Here is a 25141-nt window from a genome sequence, read left to right on the forward strand (position 1 = left end):
TTTGGCACTCATTAGTTGTGCAAACTCTAGCATGACATTGATTGGATAGCAAAGTGATGTGATATTTTGAGGAATGAAATTGTATTGGATACAGTCAAGTATCAGTAAAATATACGCTAATCTAAAATTATTTTACAAATTCTTAACACAAAATGAGGACACGATCCTTTCAGTGACAATAATGTAATAAATATGGATGCTACATGACTGGGAGGCTTTGCATCACGTTATGCAGTTTGATGGAATAGATTTCGTATTTGTTTCTACTGGACATACTAACAATCTGCAGTAAATCAAACAAAGGAAAGTGAAATTTACCAGCTGATTAATTTGGGTGCCATGCGTTCTGGAGCAGGCAATCGCATTGTGGCCGGAGGGCGTGGCTGCTGTGCCATTGAGTTCAATGCACCACCTCACCCCAAAACAAATTGAGCCGGCCGGAATGCGATCCAGTGCGTTCAGGCCAGAATTGGGCCGGGACGCACTGAGGCTGGTGTGAACTAGCCCTTCATCTTTTTTTCACCAGAAACAAGTTAATGGTGATAAATATGCTTTCAGCAGAACAATGTACAAGGTTTGTAGAGTGTATGGGCACCTTTAGTTAACTACTCAAGTGATTGTTTCTCTAATTAGAGATCACAAATGTATAGTTAGCAATTGAAGCAGGTGGTTATGTAGAGAGCCAGGAGAAATCCTGTCTGGGGTTTATGTATCACCACCCAGATTCTGTCATGCACCTTTCGGGACCTCTGGTCAGCACCCAGGTTTTACACCTCGCCTTAAAGGCAGGTTAATGCAGGTGAGGCAAACAGACTGTGCTGGAGTCTGCTGAAGCTAAAGGTTGGTAACCTGTGTATTGTGGTGCCTGAAAAACTCTAGGTTAGTGCTGGTTGCAGGTTGTATAGTATTTGAGGTTGAATAAAGACACAGGTCCATCGAGTTCAACCCATGTGAGTGTGTGTGTGTCTATATGTACAAGTTGTTAGGAATACCTGCACCCCTGTATGTTCGCTGAGGAAAGTATCTAATTGATTCTTGAATGATTCAGTACTCTTTGCTGATACCACTGCTTTTGGAAGAAAGTTCCACAACTTTACTGCTCTAACAGAAAAGAATCCCCTTCGCCCTTTGTGGTTAAACCTTTTCACCTCCAAATGTAGGTGGTGGCTGTATTTATATCAGTGACAGTACAGATATTGGCTGACTGACACTTTTTTTCTTTTCTGTTCATTAAGGGATACTATGCATTGATCTTTTATAAGTAGCTGGTAGTTTGCACCTTCCAATTTCCTCTCTAAAGACATTACCAATTCTTCCATATGAGATCATTTTAGTTGCAATAAATCAACAAGCCTACTCTTCATCAAAGTTTGCATTGCATTGTTCAAATTGTTCTTGCAACTCAGTTTTTTTCTTTCAAACTTCTTACTGTGGACCTCAGTTCATCAATTTAAATACTGGAGGCAGTTGCAGGGCCCTCCTTACCATCTTATCTGGAATTGTATTGTGATTGTAATCTCTTACTTCTATTGTAAAGAGCTGCGCAAACTGTTGACGCTATATAAATCCTAAATAATAATAACTCCAGTCTGTCTGAACTCCAAACAAACAAAACACAAATTGTTCCTCTACACAAAATCAACACTTTCCTCTGCTTTAACAGTCATTAAAGTACAGCATTCAACACTTTATATCCACTACTAAAATTTCAGATGCACTCGAGGACAACAAACAATTAGAACTTTTGCATATCCAATGAACAACTCACCACACTTCCAATCCTTCTACAAAGTCCAAGATCCAGCTGACTTCCCCACAAGATCATCATTATTTTCTCTCTCATTCACACATGCCAGTGCCTTTTATCTGCCCCTGGAACACTCCTCTCAAGCAGGTTTCAGCTAAACACATTATTGATTTTAGAGTACAGAAAAGTTTGTCTTGTCCAAGAGGTCACCAAGGTTACCATTGTTCTTGCTTCTGAGCTAGGTTCACATAGGAATTAGGTTCCATCATATGTCCCTGCCCCCATCCCATCATGTATGCTGCATTGCTAACACAGGTGTGGGCAGTAAATACCAGCAGGGGGTCTGGATTGTCCCAAGAGATAACGACCCTCAGGCAGATCTTCATCCATCAGTGTCCCTGCTCCAAATGTTCTGTGTTATTTAATGGCCTCATTACAAAGCCACAGGATGATTGATCTTTCAGGAAGCATGGCATATCTTTACATCAAAGCTGTATCATAGATACCAATTTTATTAGCTCTAACAGAAGCAACCAATGGAGGATCACATAGCTGAATTCAAACATTGGGCCATCAATCTAAGGAATCATTTTAGATTGGGACTCTCTGAAGCTTTAAATGATGAGTTGGCTAGAACTGACTTGGCAATGACTGACTTATCTCCTACACTAGATGGTCTTATCCAACATTCTATTTTTATAGACAGGAGGTACCCTCTGTCGCAACCTAAGTTAGAACACCTTATTTGGACGTTGACCTAAAAAGTGGGTTCATTAGACCTTCCTCCTCTCCAGCCGGTGCGGGAATGTTTTTTGCCAGGAATAAAGATACAATATTTGGCCTATCACAGACATCCGAGAACTAAATAAAATAACAATAAAAAATAGATACCCACTTCCTCTCATCCCTGAGTTAATAGAGCTACTTCAAACCGCGAAGATTTACCTAAAAGGAGCTTACAATCTCATCCATGTTAGAGCTGTGACGAATAGAAGACAGCGTTCTGCGCTCGTTATGGCTTATATGAATACCTGGTAATGCCCTTCGGGTTTTGTAACGCACCAGTCACCTTTTCTATGAATCAATAATTACATTTTTAGAGTTAGTGGATGTGTGCATGGTCATCTATCTGGATGACATACTCCATTTATTCTAACAACTTAATTGAGCACAGAAAACATGTAAGGTGGGTCCTATCTCGACGAGTTCACAAACTACACTGAGTGGCCAGATTATTATGACCACCCCATCAGTACTTCGTTGGGCCACCTTTTGCCTTCAATACTGCAGTGATTCTTCTTGGCATTGACTCCACGAGATGTTGAAAGGTGATGCGAGGAACAGGCCCTCTAGCATATTCAGCGCGAAATTATAGCTAATTTGCCTACAAACGTCAGGTGGTCATAATAATCTGGCCACTCAGTGTATATGTAAAGCTGCAGAAATGCATCTTTGAAGCTACTACCATCTTCTTTCTGGGTTACATTGTTTCAGAAATGGGGATCCAAATGAATCAAAGCAAGATTGACTGCATCCTAAATTGGCCAAGACCACAAACCAGAAAGGCTCTACAAAGTTTCCTAGGGTTGTCAAATTTGTATTGTAAATTCATTTAAAACTTTTATTCCATCGTAAAACCTTTAACCAAATGAACAAGCGTAAATTCTAAACTTGTTTGGAATTCTCAAGCACAACAAGCATTTGAAGAATTGAAATGTCGGTTCACTACAGCTCCCATAATTCGACTACCAGACCCTAAGCTTCAATATGTCTTGGAAGTGGGCTCTTTGCAGGTAGCAATTGGCGATGTTCTCTCTCAAAGAGAGTCATTACTTAACCCTCTTCATCCTGTTGCTTACTATTCCCGCACGCTTAATACTGCAGAGATTAACTATCCAGTCGGAGAAAAAGAACGGTTAGCCATTAAATATGCTCTGGAGAATTGGAGACATCTCTTAGAGGGGACTTCCCAACCCATTGTCATGTACTCAGATCACCAAAATTTACAATACATACAGAAAAGTAAAACTATCAGACAAATATGATGGGCACTCTTTTTTGATGGTTTCAATTTTTTCATCACCTACAGGCCAGGCTCTAAAAATGGGAAGGCTGACTCACTTTCCAGAAGGGGTAACCTCAACAAATCAAATCAGTTCTCCAACCTCCATAAATCCACAGGTAAAGATAATTAAATTAGCCATTAACCTAAAAGAGGAACTAAAGGAAGCATTACTTAATGTACCTCCCTTACCTGAGTTGCACTCGGATAAGAAAGGATTCTTGTACAAAGGCACCAAATTATTTATTCCACCAGCGCTCCAGACTAAAATTTTGAAAATGGCACATGATGCACCCTTAATCGTTAATCGCTGTTTGGAACAATATTTACGTTGTTACTGCACTTACCTTCAAGACGACTGGGATCAACTACTCCCTTTTAGCAGAGTTCTCATATAACACACCATTAGCTGTACCACAAACCAAACTCCATTCTACTCCATTTATGGGTTTCATCCTGCCTTTTTACCATCTGACTCCTTCCCATCTAACAATCCACCCACTGAAGATTTACAATGCTTAAAAGATTTATGGGCAACTTAAGAGCAACATTTTGGCAGCTCAAAATAGACCAGCATGAGTTGAGTTGGCTTGAGAAGACGTTAACCTCTACATTATCAAGTAGGTGATTTTAGTCTGCCTCTACAAAAAGTTTAACCTCTTGCCATCCGCCCGTAGTAAAAAAACGGACGGACGGCACTGCAGCATCTGCGGGTTGCCGTCTCCAGACGGCAATTTTTTTCTGCTCGCGCGCGCCCCCCTAGCGGGCACGCACGGGCAGAAAAGACCCGATCAATGCACACACCCGTTACCGGGTGTTTCACATATAGGCGATCAGCGGGTCCATAGAAACTGGTTAAAGCTAAGAACACCTGCTGTGAAACTCAGCAGCTTATGTATTGGTCCGTTCCCTATTCAAGCAGTCATCAACCCATCTGCTGTCCGCCTTAAGTTACCAGAGGATCTTAAGATGCACCCAACTTTTCATGTATCCTTACTGAAGCCACATATACAAAGTTCCTTCCCAAACTGTTCACCACCACCTTCATCGCCAATTTTAGTTGATGGTCAAGAGGAATATGAGGTGCAAGAGATTCTTAAATTCCAGGTTGAAAAGGAACAAACTACAATATCTAATTTGATAAAGTGTAAATTGTGCAGCACTAGAAAAAAAGTGCTTGAAATAAATAAATATGTAAATATATAAATATATATAAATAAATATATAAATATATATAAATTAGGTAATGTAAAGAATATATACTATTCAGTGTCTATCTGATTAAATAGTTATAAATAAAAAGTGTGTCCACAGTGTAAAATATTCAGTATCACAATTATATACAGTGTTAAAAGATATATTATATAATCTTTTCACTCTTGTGAGCACTTCAAACAAATAAAAAACAGGATGTCTTGCTGCACTCCTAACCAGAGTAACCCCAAGCTGGGTGGGTGCTTGTAGTGACCACGGAAGGCACCGTGTGAATCACAGAATAAAGGAATAATGTCACCAGCACACCAGTTTTTGTTAGTCAATGATGATTTGTTAGTTTGCTATGGCAACTACTTTAGTAAATATGGGTCAAATACCCGGGCAATTTTATGCCAATGTACCAGCTCTCCTTTTGCACTTTATTTTTTCATAGTGGAAGCCTTATTACTATGTTATGTATGTGCATTCAATAATATACTGAATAGTATAGATTTTTTTATACTACCTAATTTATATATATATTTATATTTATTTATATCAAGCACTTTATTTTCTAGCGCTGCACAATTTACACTTTATCAAATTTTGACCCCAGGATTGAGAGCGCAGCTGCTTTAATATCAGGGCTACCCATAAAGCGCGGATCCACATTTTTTACAATATCTAATTCACAAGGAGGATCCCGCTCTGCATCCGCTTCCCTGAGCTGAATACCAAGTCCATCTAGCTCTGGCTAGTCAATTGGAACTCCTGCCATCCATGCTATTTGTGTTGCTGCGAGTAGCAACCACTCCTCCCTCTGGATAGACTGCTACACAATTGGATCCTTCATCTCTCATGGGTCTTCCCTGAATTTCCACCACAGCTACAGATAAGACCTTGGACTCTTCCACTGAACCGCAGATACCTGTTACCTTATATTTCGTTTATTATTTAGTATGAACTGGTATTGCTGAAGTGAAGTAAGCTTCTATGTTAAAAATAAGCTGTCATCTTTCAAGTAAGAGCTTGAGCTAAAGTACACCTGGGACTGAACTGTGGCCGTATGCTTATTTGTAGCCTAGTTTAACTCCTCTAGCTGAAGCGGAAAATTTGTGTTAAGCTCTGGTGGCTTATGAAGTAATATAGCCATCATTGCTATTATTCAAGTTGCACACAATACATTAACTCTATGTATAACTTATACTATTTGCAGCTGTGATATCCATATAAATACCTGTTGTGTTACACCAGGGCTGTGTGCGGCGTCACCGGGGCTGTGCAGTGTCACCAGGGCTTTGTGCGTTGTCACCAAGGCTGTGGGGTCTCACCAGGTCCATGTTCAGCGTTTCTAAGGCTTTGCAGTCTCACCAGGGTTATGTGCAGTCACCCTATGGCTATGCAGGTGGGAGGACGAAGGAGGCCATGTGTGGACCGGTGCTGTAAGCAGTGCCGCGAGGTCCCCACCAAGCGCGGGACCTTAGGGCAGCCGCTTTTATTCAAAAATGTAAGGCGTCGGTATCAGCGCTTAGTATGGGGGCATTTTCACAAGTACGAGTATGCCGATACCAGTAATGGCAGGTGAGGCTCTGCCTCTTTGATTCGGGGGTGGCGTTTTTTGCTGCCCCCTTAGAAAGTGCCCCCCCAGGACAAATGCCTTGTTTTCCTTACAGTTACGCCCCTGGCCGGGATAGTTAAGCAGATATATCTAACGGTTCTGGAATTGTGGAGGCTGTGTCTAGCCTGCCAAGTTGTAGTTGGTTAGTGGAGCAGCAGGTAGATAAGTTAGGACCAGTGTGGGAGAGCGATTTCAGGCAGTTCCAACTGTTGCAGAAATTAAGGAAGTTCTTCAATTGATTGAAAAATAACCATCTGCCGATTTTTGTATCTGGTTTGTAGCCATAAAGGAAAGACCCATCTGTATGGAATGTCATTCCTAAGTCATTCCTATTGGACAAAGAGAGGATATAGTCCTGGAGATCCATTGCCCTGGCTGTCAGGGGTAAGCGGTCAGAAGGCTCAGTGGTGTTTTGCAAAACAGTTGCCTGGAAATACAGTACTGTGCAAAAGTTTTAGGCAGGTGTGGAAAAATGCTGTAAAGTAGGAATGCTTTCACAAATAAGGAATGCTTTCAGAGAGACCTTGTTGATGTAGTATAACTACCTTGTGTCTTTTTGCTGTGCTCAATCTTGCCATGGTGTATTAACTGAGACATGAAACTAAACTGTTGACAAAACTAGAAGAATTCAGATGACTAAAATACGCATTTTAGTTTTAGTCGCATTTTAGTCATCTGAATTATTTTTTTAGTTTTGTCCACTAAATCTCCAGTACAGAAAATTGCAATGTATTTTCATCAAAGTTTCAGTCCTATTAACTTAGTTTTTATTTAGTTTTCATCAGTGAAAACATGCAGATGACGAAAACTATGACCAAACATTTTAGTCGACCAAATTAACACTGGTCCCATTTGAGAGCGTTGGGTATCCACCATTCTCCCTGCTGTTTGGATTTCCCAGTTTTGGCAAAATGACCTGGATAATGTTGTGTTATGAAGGCGAAATGTCTCTCAGAGAGCTGGAAGAGAGCACATCTTCACTTGGCCATGTGCAAGCCACGGCCCTGGCAACTCGAAGTTCCAGCTCCCTCTATACATTTTCTATAGGATTTAAGGTCTAGACCATTCCATGACCTTAAAGGAGAATTATGAGGCGAGTGATTTTCACTCAGCCTCATAATCTGAGCCGACCTGTGACAATGAAACTGTCACAGGTCGGCTCAGTAGATCGGGAAGTGAGCGAACACATACCGTTGCTCGCTCACTTCTCGATCTATCCCTGCAGAGAGCCATGACTGTCACACACGGCTCCCTGCAGGGATTCCCCCCCTTCCCCTGTCCGATCCTCCAGCGGAACGGACGGGGAGGAGGCGGGCACAGCTGGCTCTACCTCTGGATAGGCAGAGCCAGCTGTCAATCCCGCAGCTGGGTGGATCTTGACAGCAATGTCGGGATCCGTTCCAGTTGCGGGGTCACAGCTCGCGGTATACTGAGCTTTGGGTCATGGGAGAACGCCAGTTTGCGTTCTCCCGTGACCCTTAGGGAACTATGGGGAAAAGCCCTGAACCCATAGTTTTCCTTTTAATGTGCTTCTTCGTGAGCCACTGCTTTGTTGGCTTAGTGGTATGTTTTGGGTCATTGTCCTGCTGAAAGACCCATCCACGACACATCTTCAGTGTTCTGGCTGAGGGAAGGAGGTTCTCATCCAAGATTTTACAATAGATGGCCCCGTTTATTGGCTCCTCAATGCGGCAAAGTCGGCCTGTACCTTTTAGTAGAGAAATAGCCCCAAAGCATAATGTTTCCACCTCCATGCTCGACTGTAAGGATGGTGTTCTTAAGGTTATAGTCAGCATTTTTCTTCCTCCAAACACGGCGAGTCGAGTTAATGCCAAAAAGCACAATTTTGGTCTCATCTGACCGCAGCACTTTTTCCCAATCCTTCTCTGAATCATTTAGATGTTCATTGGCTAACTTGAGACGGGCCTGTACATGTGCCTTCTTGAGGAGGAGGACCTTGCGGGCGCTGCAGGATCTCAATCCATGGCGGTGTATTGTGTTACCAATGGTTTGGTGACTGTGGTCCCAACTGCCTTGAGGTCATTCACATGCTCCTCCCGTGTAGTTCTGGGCTGATCCCTCACTTTTCTCATGATCATCCATATCCATGAGGCAAAATTTTGCATGGCGCTCCAGACCAAGGGCGATTGATGGTTATTTTGTATTCCTTCCATTTGCAAATAGTCCCTCCAACAGTTGTTTCCGTCTCACCAAACTTCTTGCTGATAGTCTTGTAGCCCGTTACAGCCTTGTACAGGTCTACAATCTTGTCCCTAATGTCCTTGGGCAGCTCTTTGGTCTTGCCCATGGGGGTGAGGTTTGAATGGAAGAAAGAGATTCTGTGGACAGGTGTCTTTTATATACATAATGAGTTGTCGTTAAGAGCACCTTCTAAAATTGACAGGACTAATCTATGTACCACATAGCCAGTCTGTTGGAGCCAGAATTATTGTTGGTTGGTAGGGGATCAAATACTTATTTTACTCACTGAACTGAAACTCAATTTATAACATTTGTATCATATTTTTTTTCTGTATTTTTGGTTGATATTCTGTCTCCATCATTTTAAAATACACCTATGATAAAAATTATAGACCTTTCATTTCTTTTAAGTGGGCAAACTTACAAAATCTGCAGGGGATCAAATCATTATTTTCCTCGATGTAATAATAAGTGCCTAAACAACTACCTTTTATGGCAGGGTGTCCAGGTATTCTTTTAACAATATTGCATATTACAAAAGGGATTGAAAACAATTTTAAAATTGCATTAATATGTTAAAATGTATGAGATTTTATTAAATGTGTTAAAGGGATTATTTACATTTTTAAAAGAAAATAATTTGTTAAATCTGTACTTTGCAGATAAAGTGTTTGTTTCTGCTAATTTTAAGAGTTTTTTTCTGCCTATTTCAATCTTGTAGAAGTACAGATGGAGTGAAATATGACATTGAGTATGACTATGAGACAATAAAAAACATAGATTGCTATGGAGCAGACTTCTGTGTGAAGGTGAAGGATGGAATGCGTTGTTGGAACATGACTGTTCAGTGGTGGCTCGCTCAGTACATCTATAAGAATTCACCCTTCAAATCCTTTGTTTTTGGGTAAGTGTAATGTTCCCAGGTGTGTGTTAAACTCTGCCAACAATGCTGTGGAAATGTTAAGGATTCTAAATCTAGCAAGAAGACACACCATCACTATGCTGTAGTATCTTCTTTTAAAATTTGGTTTCCTCAGTGTTTGAGCTTGCTGAAATCTTCTTGACATCAAGCTCTGTGTTTTGGGAGGCAACACACAGGGTTTTATGTAATGGTGTTTTGGAATATATTACGTTTTTTTTTCCTTAGGTTTGTTGTGTTTTTTTTGTTTTGCTTTTAAACATGGAATGCTACATATTTTAATGGGGCTCCAACAAGGAAGTGATCCTTATGTGAACCTATTTAACCACTTTATGACTGTCTAGTAGTTCTCAAACATTATTAACATCTAAAGCTTTGACAGACTATAGATCTGGTTTACTGCATTTTTGCGTGTGTATGTTGACACCTTTGTTACATCATACATCTAGTTGATGCTATACAGCTGTAATCCTGAATCAATAGTCCGGAATCCATCTGAGAAGTTCTGGGAACACTGAAATACTTTTTTGTAAATAAAACTTTTTTTTTTGACTGCCAAATTAGTGAACTGTGAATAAAAAATGGTATTTCTCTTTCTTTCATTGGAAGACACAGCTCTGCTTTAGATCATTACCTCTGCCAGTGATGGTGAACCTATGACACACGTGCCACAGGGGGCACGCAGAGGCCCCTCTGGTGGCACACGAACCTAGGCAGGGTTGTCTAAATCTTATCGGCTGACGCCTGGGGCATGCCGTTTCCAGCAGACCTGATAACCCTTATGGGCCAAATGCCTCGTATGTCAGATCTTAATTCGATAGCCCTGGACATCAAATCCACGCTATCAGCAGTGATTTCGGAACTTAAAGCTGATCTTCACTCACTGGCTAACCATATCCAATAGGTTGTAGACCTCTGCTGCAAACCCTCTGCTCACGCGGCATCACCTACAGATGGCGGTTCTCGTTTAGTCTGGCAGCCACCTCCCTCGGGCAGTACTTTCCTCTTTACAGTTCCAGCGGACCTGCAGCGCTTCTGTGACCAGCTTCGCACTCGTGGAACTCCCGGATTGGTAGGAAGCGTTCCGGCTCCAGGATGGATCACCTCCACTTTCCTCTCCACGATCTGCCCGCAACCCGGACCGTCACAGCCCTAAATCGCGTCAACACATTGTTTGCTACCTCTCCATCTTTGGTCCTTCTCTGGACTTGAGCGCTTACCAGATTCTTCTCCCTTGGATCTCAGTTACTTTGCTCACTTCGCCTGCCTTGCCTTCCCCCCCCTACCTCAACATCCTTCCCCCACCCGGATCCTTTGTTGAATAAGCTACACAATCTCAGCATTGCTTCCAGCCTCTCCCTGTCCCTTCCATCCCCCTAGTCATCCCTCTTACACATGGATGTCCCGTTTTAACCCGTATTACTTCCCCGGACTGGATTTCATCCCCCATCTGACACAGTTGCTGTATCGTTCGGCTGGATCCCTGAATGTTCACCTATCATCCTTTTGGGACCTGAAGCAATAGTCTTCCCCGAGTTACAGACCCCTATACCTCCTACTTGGCTCCACTAGAATTAATTTTATTGTATTTTAGAGCTAAGTTAGTCTAGTTATTTGCTGCCTTTTGTGGGTGGCGCTGGTCGGTGGCGATGCTCGGCTCGTTTGGGGATTTTGGTGCTGCCGCCTGCCAGTTCTACATTAATGACCAATTTTTTTTTCTCTCTGCTGCCATGCCTCTTTGAAATTATTAAAACTGCTATGTACAGTTGTGTGAAAAAGTGTTGGCCCCTTCCTGATTTTTCATTGTTTTGCACGTTTGTCACACTTTAATGTTTCAGATCATCAAACAAATGTAAATATTAGTCAAAGATAACACAAGTAAACACAACATGCAGTTTTTAAAGGAAGGTTTTTATTATTAAGGGAAAACAAAATCCAAACCCACATGGCCCTGTGTGAAAAAGTGTTTGCCCCCTAAACCTAATAACTGGTTGGGCCACCTTTTAGCAGCAAGAACTGCAATCAAGCGTTTGTGATAACTTCCAATGAGTCTGTTACAGCGCTGTGCAGGAATTTTGCTCCACTCATCTTTGCAGAATTACATTGGCAGGTTTTCGAGCATGAACCGCCTTTTTAAAATCATGCCACAGCATCCCAATAGGATTCAGGTCAGGACTTTGACTAGGCCACTCCAACGTCTTCATTTTTTAAAAAATTTAGCCATTCAGAGGTGGACTTGCTGGTGTGTTTTGGATCATTGTCCTGCTGCAGAACCCAAGTTCGCTTCAGCTTGAGGCCACGAACAGATGGCCGCACATTATCCTTCAGGATTTTTTGGTAGACAGCAGAATTCATGGTTCCATTTATCACAGCAAGTCTTCCAGGTCCTGAAGCAGCAAAACAGCCCCAGACCATCACACTACCACCACCATATTTTACTGTTGGTATGATCTTTTTCTGAAATGCGGTGTTACTCTTACGCCAGATGTAATGGGACACACACCTTCAAAAAAGTTCAACTTTTGTCTCGTCAGTCCACAGAGTATTTTCCCAAAAGTCAAACACTTTTTCACACAGGGCCATGTGAGTTTGGATTTTGTTTTCCCTTAATAATAAAAACCTTCCTTTTAAAAACTGCATGTTGTGTTTACTTGTGTTATCTTTGACTAATATTTACATTTGTTTGATGATCTGAAACATTAAAGTGTGACAAACGTGCAAAACAACGAAAAATCAGGAAGATGGTCAATAATTTTTCACACAACTGTATATGGTTCCCACCTCTCCTCCTCCCTTTACCTCTGTCCCCCTACCTTCCCCGCTCATCCCCCCCTACCTACCTGACCCTCCTCCCATGGTCTCCATCTCCTTCTTCCACTGCCCACCCTCCTTGTCCCCCTACTCCCCATGATTTCTAGTGATTGCTTGTATTCAATTTGGCTGAAGTCATATGCTGTGATATACATGGAGAAGTGGATGCTTCTCACGTTGACTCTCTACAGTTATTATTGCATACTCCTACTTTTTGCATTTATTTGATGTTGTGTTACTGATGTTATGGGGAAGGTGATGCTGTGCTGTAACCGAATATATTGCATTGGTCATGTTGCTTTGCCTCCTCTTTCTGACGCATTTTCGGGCCTTGCTCATCCTTTCACGGATCCGGGCGGTGTCATCGTTGACACCCAACTGATCGATCCTGAAAGTCGCTATCTTTTGCTCAAAGGCAAACTCAGCAAAACACCAGTGACTATTGCTAGCATTTACTGTCCCAATGTTAGGCAAGTTCACCTCTTCTGTAACATCTGTTCCCTGATAAGGGATTTCACAGAAAGGATGCTTATTTTGGGAGGCGACTTTAACATGCCCCTGAATCCTCTCCTAGACATATCTTCTGGCAAGTCATTGGTTCCTTTCCGATGCCTATGCATGATTAAAAAACTCCTGAGGTCCCTACACCTCCATGACACTTGGGGATTCCTGCACCCCACCATGAAAGACTTTACCTTCTTCTCCCATCCACACTCGAGCTATTCCAGATTGGACTTTTTTTCTTTCTCACCCAGCGTGATGTGCCTAACCTGGTGGGGGCCACGATTGAACCCATGGTCCTTTCCAACCATGCTCCAATCTCCATGACCATCAAATCCCACACGCGTATTACCCATTCTCGTATTTGGAAACTTAATCCCTCCACATTGGGAGAGGCTGCTAATGTTTCTCAGATTAAGAATAAGCTCTCTGAATACTTCTCGCTCAATGCTGGCACTTGTTCCTCTCTGCTGATGTCGTGGGAGGCCCACAAGAGTGTTGTCAGGGGTGAGCTTCTCTGTATTCAAGCTCACATCCACAAACAGCGGAAGGCTCATTGCTCTTCCTTGCTTGCATTCATAGCTACTCTGGAGGAACCTCACAAACACTTTCTGGCTTTATCACACTTAGCGTCATTGACTCAAGCCCGTAATGACCTTCTTCATCTACTACACGCCAATACGAAAAAGGCTTTTATAGCTTGCAGCAAAATATACTACGAACATGGCAATAAAGCGGGTAAGTTTCTAGCCGGGCTCTGAAACTGCCTCTTGCACCATTTCCCAAATCACAGATGCAGACGGGACTAAACATTTGGACACGCCAAGTATAGCATCTCCATGCCGGATCTTTTATATGCACCTTTACAACCTTACCGCCCCAAATTCTGCGCCCTCCTCCCAGGATGCTAGATCTACATCCATTCCTTCTTGTCTCAACATAGTCCCCCGTCCTTAGCTAAGGACTCCATAGTGGAATTGGAAGCCCCACTCACGACCCGAGAGGTATTGAGGGCGATTTCGCAAATCAAGCCAGGGAAGAGTCCGGGCCCTGATTGGTTCACGTCCCTCTTACAAAACTTTTTCAGGAATCCTGATCCCTCATTTTCTGTCGGCCTTTGACCACTCTCCACGGCAATCTCTCGATTCAGCTCACCTTTTGGAAGCACATATCATCGTTCTGCTGAAGCCTGGGAAGGATGTCGAATTACCACCCCGTATCCCTTCTTAACTTCGATGTTAATTTGTGTGCAAAAATAATAATTGCCAATCGCCTTTGGCCCCTTCTCCCCAACATTGCTGATTTTGACCAGGCAGGATTCGTTCCCGGGAGAGAGGCGAGAGACAATACCACCAAGGCGATAGGCCTCCATCACTGGATCAGGAGCCAGGGTTACACGGGCTTCCTTTTGTCTACTGACGCTGAAAAGGCGTTCAACAGAGTAGCATGGCACTATCTATTTGCATCTTTACGCCATCTTGGTATTGGCCCTCGCATGTTGGATCGCATAGCCCTACTGTATCATAACCCAAATGCTAGAATTAGAGTGAACTGTTCTCTGTCGGACACCTTCCCTATCTATAATGGCACAAGACAGGGGTGTCCGCTGTCGCCTCTGCTCTTTCTGTTGGCACTGGAGCCCTTCGTAGAATCCGCTACGATACGAACATCCACGGGTTTCCTACACCTTGCAAAGAGTTTAAAGTGGCTGCTTTCGCAGATGACATGCTCTTTTTTCTGACCCGACCGAGGATATCTCTTCCCAACCTTCTTAGTGCAGTCCAAGAATTTGCGTCATTTTCATTCTTTAAAATTGACTTTTCTAAATCTGCCACACTCAATATTTCCCTCCCTAATGAGATGGCCCAATTCTGTAAATCCCACTTTCCTTTTCGTTGGGCTGACTCGGCCATTACCTACCTAGGGATCAAACTCCCCATTCATTTACAAAATCTCTACTCCTTCAATTTTGGCCCACAACTTTCCCAACTAAGACTGGACTTGAGGGAGTGAAATAAATCGCTTTATTCTTGGTTTGGCCAACCAGCCGTACTAAAGATGTCTGCTCCCCACGGATTAGCACGCTAAGCGAGCAGGGGGTATAGGTCTCCCCCATATAAAATGTTACTATTGGGCTTGTCACTTATTCTGCATTGTAGACTGGTAAATACATGCCCCCTATAAAGATTGGGTTCATATCGAACAGCTCCTACACTGGTCTACAAGGAGAAAGCCTCGGAAATGAAGTAGCTAAATTTTGCCACAAAATAAAGTCCTGAGTATTATTTGGCTCCAATTTCCAAGATACAGCTTCAGGTAAAAATTCCATCAAAATAATTCAAAATTACGAGGGGAATGTGTGAATATGCTCCATAACTTTTCTGCAAAATGTTATATAGCAATGGGAATGGTGCCACACCAATCATTTATAAATGTATCTTTTTATTGATCCCAATAACATAACTTTCCATTTATTCATTGTGCGATAAAACAGCTTTTAGACTCGTTTTAGATGAATCTATGAACAATCTCCATTCATCTGGATTGTGGGTAATGTTAAGGTCTGTCATTAAGCCATCGATATTGTAATAAACCAAATCACCTTCCACTAAGAAATACTGAACCAGATGTTTTTGGCGATCACGGAAAATGGAGATCCTGACATCACTCTGCAAGAGGTTCCACTGATGTAATCTGGAGCCCAGTAGCTCTGCCTTATTCTTAGGCAATTCCAAATCCCTGACCAGGTCATTTAGTTCACTCTGTGAAATTAGATGTGGTCCAGGGGGAGCATAAGGTCGGCTAAAGTTTGGGTCCGCTGACATCGACGGCCCCGGATCTGCTGCATCCTGCTCATCATCTTTTATCATAATATGAGTCTAGAGAGTAGGATTCTGGTGGATCTGGAATAGGCAAGTCCTCACCATAGGGTACAGGACGCATTGTGGACGGAATGTTTGGATATTACATGGTCCCCTTCTTTCTTGAGATCCCTTTTTGCAATTGGGGGAACCATGCAAAAATAGCAGTCGCTAATATGATTGGTGGGTTCCCTCCACACCATTGGGACTGCGAAAGGCATGGACTTTTTCTTCTTGTTTAGAGACGCCGATAAGTTGCATATGTAATGCAACAATAATGAGGGGCCCAACTCTTGTCTTAATCCCCTATTTTGCATCCAAAAATATTTGTGAAATATCTTAAACTTTAGACAACCAGCACCATTATCACCTGTTTTTTAATTAATCTAATCAAAATATGTAAGAATTAACACATTTTTTCTCGGAGGTCGATAATTTTCCAAAATTTGTAGACCAGTGCTATTAGACTTCCCAATTGGCTCTTGGCCCCGGATCCAATGTCTCTTCTCCTCGCTTAAGTGCTATCACACCATACCGTTGGCACTTCTCTGTGCCTCTTTGACTCTGTCTGTAGAAATACGATCCTTTCCTCCGTCCTCAGCCCCATCACCCCAGTCCGCATGAATCCAGCCTTCCCCCTAGGTCTCCACTTATCTTTCCTACGCCGTTGGTCTCCTGACGCTACCTCGATTGCGAACATGTTCTTCGATCGTCAGTGTGAGTTTAGAACCCACTCCGACTAAAATTCCTTGAACCCTACTGAACCTATGCCACTATAGACCTACCTGCATCTTCGCCATTTCCTCACCTCCCGTGGGAACAGACACTATTTTACACGCCCCTTAACTCCGTTCGAGAATCTCTGCACTTCCTCCCGCAGAGTTGCGCACATGATCTCAACGACTTACTCCTTATTGAACGATTCCTCTTCTCTTCCGCCCACTCCCTCCACACGAGTGTGGGAATATGATTTATCTGTCACTCTATCCTCACAGGACTGGGAAAGGATGAACGTTTTGTTGCTGGCTAGCTCCTTGAACGTCCAAATTTAGGAGACCAATTACAAACTTTGCTCACGGTGGTACAAAACCCCAGCAATACTCCATTGTATCTTCCTGGACGCGCCCGATACATGTTGGCGATGCTCCCATGATATTGGAACACTCCTTCACATTTGGTGGTCATGCCCCCTCACCTCCTCCTTTTGCACAGAGGTACACGCCATCATAACAACCATAACCAGTATTTCACTAGAATTCTCCCCAGCCCCCTTCTTACTATACCATTTCAATGCATCATACCACATCTCCAAGACCTCCCTGACACTACACCTATTGAACGCTGTGAAAATGGTGATCCCTAGACAGTGAAAGTCGCCCCAACTATCCGGGAATGGCTATCTTGAGTGGATGTGGTGACAAATATGGAGGAACTCATTTTCTATGGCAAGGAAGACATGCCCTGTTACCTAAAAAAAACCTTGACAGCATGGTATTTCTTCAAGGACATGGATAATTACGCTGCTCTTACTCAGTGAAAAGCTTGATTCTCTCCTCTTTCTGTGTCCCCCCTCTTACCCGTCCTTCCTTTTTTCCCATTTTCTTCCTCCTTTTCCAGCATTTCCTTGCCTTCTTCTCTTGCAGCAGGATGCCTGGACGGGAGCCTCTCCCCTTCTTTTTCTCTACTGCTCATACTTCTCTTGCCCTCCTCTCCCCTTTTTTATTTTTCCTTTCCCACTACAAACTCCCTCTTCCTCCCCTTTAACTCGTCCCTTCTCCTGAGTCTTCTCTCCTTCTCCTCCTCATTCTCTTCTTCTATACCTAACTAAAGACCATGACCGCATGGGGACATTAGAATGGGGAAAGTTTTTTTCTTTAACAGTCTCACTGCCCGAGGTCCTCTGGGAACCACTCCTTGGGCTTTTTCTCAATTTAGGGATCTTTGTTGACTGCCTGGCTGTGCTTAAACAGCAGCCACTACTGTGTGAGCAGCAGCGGCTGACATATTGCACCACCGTCCTCTTTTTAATTTGGACATTGTGTAGCTGCAGCGGCATCTTTGGGACACTGCGGGCCAACTATAAATTTTGCCCCGGCTTTATCTGCAACCTAGATTAACCCCTTCGTGACGGGAGACGTACAGTGTACGTCCCGGCACTTTGTGCCTATATGACTGGCCACGTACACTGTACGTGACGAGTTATATCAGGCTTTGTAATGCTGGTAACAGCTGATTCTCAGCAGTTACCAGTCATTAATGAATGCCTCAGTATTGAGGCATTCATTAATGAAATAATTAAGCTTTTTGTAAAAGCTTCTTCCTTTCATTAATGAAAGAATTAAGCTTCTTCCTTTCATTAATGAAAGAATTAAGCCGTTACATGCAAATACAGGACCGCAATTTGCGATCCTGTATTTGACAGCTGAAAATAGCAGAGAGGTAGCAGTGACTCACCTCTCTGCTATTTGTTTTGACAGAGAGCCCGATGTTTAGATACATTTCACTCAAAAGAACTTCCTGTCCTCTAAAAAACAATATATAATATGTGTGGGTACATTTAGTAAGAAAGTATATTACTGCTGTGGAAGAATCACACAGCAAAAATGTAAAAAGTGTGTCAGTCATTTATGAACAGAAACTGAAAACTAGCTCAGTCATGAAGGGGATAAGGTACGTTTGTGATAAAGGGCTGGATACAGCATCCTTTGTCTTTAGACTGTCTGCTATGGCATCCGAAAGTTGGTTGGCTTATCAAACATCTAAGAAGGCACCTAGGGATCTGCCATTTACAGGGTATTTACTTTTTGGTGCAATGCTAGATAAAATCATCAAGAACCTCACTAGGAGAAAGAATAACCGAGAAACAGATGGAATGCAGTCATCCACACTGTGCTTAAGTGGATCTTTGCAGTCAAATTTGGAAACCGTTAATGTGATTTATGATGATTATGATCCTAAACAGGACACTATCTGCATGAAGTTCGCATGTTTTCCCTGTGCTTACATGGGTTTCATCTGGGTACTCTGGTTTCCTCCCACATTTTAAAGGCATGCTGGTATGGGTTTCATCTGAGTACCCTGGTTTCTTCCCACATTTTAAAGGTACGCTGGTAGGTAATTGGCATTAGCATGATATTCTACCCAGCGTACCCAAGGTGGTTGTCTCGCCTTTAATCAGCCCCAAGACTGTTCTAATAAGTGTTTTGAGTCCCCAAGGAGAAAAGCGCTGCAGAAATATGAATTGAATTGAAATTATTGTTGCCAGCCACATCAGATGTATTGGATATCCAATTGAGTCACTTCACTTATATGTGGAACTGTATCTTATATCCCAGCAACACCACCTCCCTCATCCAGGTTTCAGAAATGTGCTTTAGCCAAATTTCTATAAAGTATAACAAGCACGGGCTCTACAGGCCATAATAATTCAGTGTAAAATGCAGGGTCACAAAATCAGTATATCAAAGACAAGGAAAAAGAAAAACAGTCTATTTATAAACCATTTGCAGAGCCATTCACCCAAATATCTGTGAGCATTTGTTATGCATAAATAGAGGCAAAAACGAATAATGTTAGCATATTTTCTTTTCAGGTCGAATGTAACATTCAGAAAATACAGCAATATGGCCACAAGGTGGTGCTGAGGAGCATAGGAAATATTGGTATAAACACTTATTTCCTATGCTCCTTGTGTCTTAACTGTGGTCTCAGTGACCATCTCTTAAAGATGTGTCCAACACGTCTGGGAAACGCTCACATCTAAGTTCCTGTTGGGGACACCCCTTAGGTGGAATTATTTTGTCCCCAGTTCGTAAAAAAAGACAAACCATTATTATGGTTGTCCTCTCCTGGGCGGATTCCTCTGCTGTCACTCGGGCCCTATTAGACTCTACTCTGGTTACTTTATTTGACAGCACGTTTGCCTCCATGAATTCCATACCTCTGTTGCCTTGTACTATTCCATTGGCTATTGATGGCAGACCCCTACAGCCTGCACACATTACCCACGGGACCGTTCCGGTGGATCTGGCAATAGGGATCTACACAGGAAGTCGGGGCTTCCAGGTAATTTTCTCTCCACACTATCCTATAGTTCTGGTTTACCTATAACCCATACATAACCCAACCTTCGATTGGCAGGCGGCTGAGATGCTCTCTTGTTCTCCACTATGTAATGCTACTTGCATCCATAGGCCGGTTAAGTTTCTTTGTACTTCCTCGGTCTCCATGTTGCCTATTGAATATCTAGAGTATCATGATGTCTTTCATGAGGTACATGCTGGTATTCTTACGCCACATTGTCCTTGTGAGTGTGCCATCTATTTGCAGCCTGGTGCATTCCCTCCTCGTGGCAGGGTTTACCCTCTCTCTGTTGCAGAGAATGAGGCCATGGAGAAGTACAATGCGGATGCTCTTTTTTGGGGGTTCATTCGCAAATCAACTTCTCTTTCTTTTCTTTGTAAACAAAAATCTGGTAATGCCCTTCGGTTTGTGCAATGCCAGGTCTTCCAGGTGTTCATTAATAATGTCCTCCGTGATATGTTTCAACAATGCTTGGTAGTCTATTGAACAATATTTGAATACACTCCTCCCTCGAATTGCACCGCCTGGACCTTAGACGAGTTTTACATTTATGGTAGAATGTTTTTTTTTGTAAACTCCAGAAATGTGAATTTGGCTAGGTTACCTTTTTGAGCTGTGTTTTCTCTTTAGAGGGGTTCTCCATGAATCCACAGGAGTTTTTGGCAGTATTACAATGGCCTCGTCCTGCTGCTCTCCGCTCCATTCAATGTTTCCTGTGTTTTGCCAATCATTATCGAAATTGTGTTAGGTTTTGCTAGAGAAGAAAAATTCCTGTCTCAGACCTGACCAAGAAGGGTAGTGATCCACACAATTGGTTTTCTATTGTTTATAAGGTCTTCGAGGCCCTTAAGTCTGCTTTTGCTACCGCTCCAATCCTGTCTCACCCCAATCCTGCCTTGCCTTTTATCCTTGAGGTCGATGTGTCTAAGACAGGAGTAGGCACCTTTCTGCCTCAACGCCCGATGCCTGAGGGTCCATTACACCCTTGCAGGTTCTTTTGCAAGAAGCTGTCTCCAGCAGAGTGCATTTATGAGATCAGAAACAGAGAACTATTGTCCATAACCTTAGCACTTAAAGAGCTGAGGCATCTGCTTGAGTGTACGACAGTTCCGGTTCTTATTCTAACAAATCATAAGAACCTAACTTATTTCTCGGAGGCCAAGAGGCTCATGCTACAACAAGCCAGATGGGCCCTGTTTCTTTCACGATTCAATGATGTAGTTTTGTATTTGCCTGGCTGAGAAAATTTTAGAGCAGATGCCCTGTCTCACCAATATTTTGAGTTGTCTAGGTAAGACTCTGTGCCTACTCCGGTCATTCCTCCAGATCATATCCTGGCAACTAACTGCACCAATTTAACTTCTCCCCTGGGAGAGCAGATTCTGGCCACTCAACCTAGGGATCCTCCTGAGAAACCATCCACTAAATGCTTTGTACCTGAGAATCTACACATCAAACTGTTGCGGACCTACCAGAACATCAATACTGCCAGTCATACTAGTAAAAAATCAGTTGACCTGGCCTATCTTTTGCCAATTTTGGTGGCTGACTCTCCACACTGATGTCACTGCTTACGTGGCTGCATGTTCTATTTGTCCCCTAAAACAAATCTCCCCTGAACCTCCCTGTGGGTTTACAACAATCTATTTTCCGGTCCCACCCAGCCATGGATTTCATCATAGACCTTCCTGTGTCTCTTGGTTATACAGTTATCCTCATTGTTGTCGACCATTTCCCAAAATGTGCCATTGCATACCATTAAATAAGCTGTCGGAAGCTGGCTCAGGAACTTGGCTCTGTGTTTGCCATGGATATCTACTGTTTACATGGTATACCCAAGCGAGATAGTCTCTGATCGTTGTAACCAGTTCATCCCTAGGTTCTGGCAGTCCATTTGCATTTAGTTGGGAATTCGATTCTCCTCGACCTACCAACCACAGTCAGATGGCTCTGCTGAGCAATCTAACCAATCCCTGGAGCAATTTCTCCGCTGCTATGTCTCGGACCACCATGACAATTGTGCCGATTTGCTACCCTGGGCAGAGTTCGCCAGGAACAGTGCTACCAACTCATCCTCCCAAATGTCCCCATTCATGGCCAACTATGGGTTTTAGCCATCTGTGTTACCCGAATAATTCACGCCTCAGAATTTTCCGGCTTTGAAGGATAATCCTCTGGCACTCCACTCCACTTGGGTGCAGATTCAGAATTCCCTTCATGCCTCTATGCAGGGTCAAAAGCTCCAGGCTGACCGTAGGCGTCTACCCACTCCTTTCTATCAGGTCAGGGAAAGAGTTTGGTTCGTCCCGTAACTTCAATATTAGAGTGCCTACTTCGAGACTGGCACCCCTTTTACGTTGGGCCTGTCCATATATACTCCATAAGTTCAATCCAGTTGCCAACGCTCTTGACCTCTCTGCTAGCATGCGTATCTCCAATGTTTTCGATGTATCGCTCCTGAAGCCGCCAGTGTGTAATCATTACTCTACCACTCATTCTTGTTCCATTTCTGTTGACAACCATGAGTATGAGATACAAAGCATTCTCAACTCTCGTTGGTGCAGAGATCAGGTCCAATTCCTGGTACACTGGAAAGGTTACAGTCCGGAAGAGCGTTCTTGGGCTCCCTTCTCTGATCACACCCCCACTCTCCTTTTGTGCCTTCCATGCTTCCATAAGCCTTTTGTCATTCCAGGGGGAAGGGTTCATTGAGGGGAGGGTACTGTCAGGTTTTCTTAACCTTCTTTGTTCACTTGAGCGGCAGGTGTTTCTGACACGAACTGTTGCTCCTAGGCGCCCTCTAATGACCAAACCCGTAAACGTAATTATTCTGCAACTACTGGCAAATGGCTGACAAATTCCTGTCTTACAGTGATGATGCAACTCCAGTTAACTATAAAATAATCAGTCTTTTCATTTGGTTTCCACCCTTGCGTTTGTTCAAACCTTCCAAATGCTGTTTGCTAGTTTCTGTGCTCTGTGTATGATCCTGGTTGTGTCTACTGATCTCCTGGTTCCAGACTCTAGCTATTGTACTTGTTCATCCTGCTCTCTGCAATTCCAGACCTGGCACGTCTGACTACCCACTTTGGCTTCTGACCTCTGGCTCAAGTCTGACTACGTCTTAGATTTACCTATTGTTTTGCTGGTTTCTTATTTCCCTGGCAGATATTCTGTACATGAAATGACAGTATAAAAAGTACACAAACTGTTGCTTCACAAACAACGTATAAATATATTGATTCTATTAAATTAACTCCTAAAAAACAAAAATTCCTTTATCATTTAAAATGGGACCATAATGTGGAGGGCTCTATGAGATTCTAATCACTCTTAGGATATAAATTATAGTGTCTTATATATGAAATTTGTTTAAGTACGATCCAGGTACCAGTAAATGGCAGTTGAAATAGGTGTTCCAGTGATGTGGAAATGGCATTCAATTTGCCAGCAATGGATTCTAACAGGAATGTACAAATATTCTTGTAAGCAAATTGGCATTAGTGGAGCAAATGTGAAACCTCCATCTGCTAATATAAAAGTACAACTAGAAAAGTTCATACAGCAGGTTCTTTAGTGCTCATGAAGAGATAAGTAGATAATGTCCACAGTGCAATCAAAAAATTCCATTTACAGCAACACAGGCAAAAGTGAAGCTGCATATTGCACATGGAAATAGAAAACATGCAGGTTGACTGTTGGAATAGTCATCATAATTGCATCTTCATATAGTCCACAAATGTACACAGTGTGGCTGCACACATATAATAGTGACCAGATAGTAACTGCCAGTGGAATCAGAAATTCAGTCACTAAGTGAGGAACTTAGTCAGGGTTATGATACCCCTTCAGAGACAAACCAAATCTTTTAGGGTATTCTCTTCAAAGCTGCCTGTGGATGTAACATTTCTTTTGTGGGAAGTACCAACTAACAGCTGAAATCCCTAATGGCACTGTTGTTTAGACCAACAACAGAGTGCCGGAGTTCTGTGTTCACCTGCAAAACAGAAAGTTTTCCTGGCACACTCACAAGCTAGCATGTAAAAAAACTTGTCTCACACTAAGGTTAAAAACAGAGGTTTGGATACACGTCTTCTGCAGAAAATGTGAAAGCCACGCCACGGCACCTCTTATAGTGCGGTCCTAACTCTAAACTATCAGAGCCTCCATCTTGGAGCACATGGGGCAGAAGATAAAATTGGGTGCAGGTTTGTCAGGAGGAAGCCCAACCCCCTTAAAGGCACAGAGACGCACAAGGGATCCCGCACATCCCAATGGCAGCTGAGACACCCCATGCATCACTGCACCAAAACAGTCAAGCAAAACAGATGACAAACGCACTCATCAATTCGTCACCAGCTTTACAGTAAGGTGCACAACAGAATGGGCTTTAAACAGTAAAATAGCAAAAAGTTTTCCTGGCACACTCACAAGCTAGCATGTAAAAAAAACTTGTCTCACACTAAGGTTAAAAACAGAGGTTTGGATACACGTCTTCTGCAGAAAATGTGAAAGACGCACAGCCGTGCCAAGGCACCTCTTAGTTTAGAGTTAGGACCGCATTATAAGAGGTGCCTTGGTGCGGCTGTGCGGCTTTCACATTTACTATTTACACAGGTGCTCGCTGTATCCAGCAACTGACAGGTTACGCAAAATGTCTTAAACAGGAGGGATGGGGCAAATTTAGATTAGGGGGGTGCCTGAGTTTAGTCTTGCCAAGGGCAGCACAAAACCAAAATACACCACTTGCCCTCTGACCCTACTCACTAGCAAGGTTACCTTCCTTGTCGCCATCATTTCTGTCAGGAGTGCTTCTTAGTTGGCGGCCTCGGCTTATAAAGAGCCTATTCTGATTATCCACAAGGACAAGATTGTACTGAGGCCTAAAGCCTAATTTTTTTCCTAAGGTGGTCTCTGCTTTCCACCTTGTTTTACCTACCTTGTTTCCTGAACGAAAAACATTATAAATTTCTCTCCACTGATTTGGATGTGCTTCGAGCTGTTCACGTTTACCTCTCTGCTACAGCTTCCATCTGCAAGTCTAACTCCCTTTTTGTCATATTTTAGCGTCCCTGTATGGGGCAGCCAGCTTCCTTTTCTACTGTCACCAGGTGTAATTGGTGAACTTTCACCTAGGCCTATA

The 25141-nt window shown here is 42.9% G+C and overlaps 1 protein-coding gene across 3 annotated transcripts in view; it reads left to right on the plus strand.

The window, feature by feature from the left end:
• MBOAT7 (membrane bound O-acyltransferase domain containing 7) overlaps nt 1-25141 on the plus strand; it is a 98238-nt gene that overhangs the window by 70028 nt on the left and 3069 nt on the right. For 2 of the 3 annotated variants that reach the window (XM_018566092.1, XM_018566093.1), the window contains exon 7: nt 9545-9727. In XM_018566092.1, coding sequence (XP_018421594.1) covers nt 9545-9727 — 183 coding nt within the window. The remainder of the gene's footprint in view (nt 1-9544; nt 9728-25141) is intronic. The other variant, XM_018566094.1, reaches the window with a different exon arrangement.

The sequence above is a fragment of the Nanorana parkeri genome, unplaced genomic scaffold, assembly GCF_000935625.1.
Source record: "Nanorana parkeri isolate BGI_ZX_2015 unplaced genomic scaffold, ASM93562v1 scaffold915, whole genome shotgun sequence".
Classification (NCBI taxonomy): Eukaryota; Metazoa; Chordata; class Amphibia; order Anura; family Dicroglossidae; genus Nanorana; species Nanorana parkeri.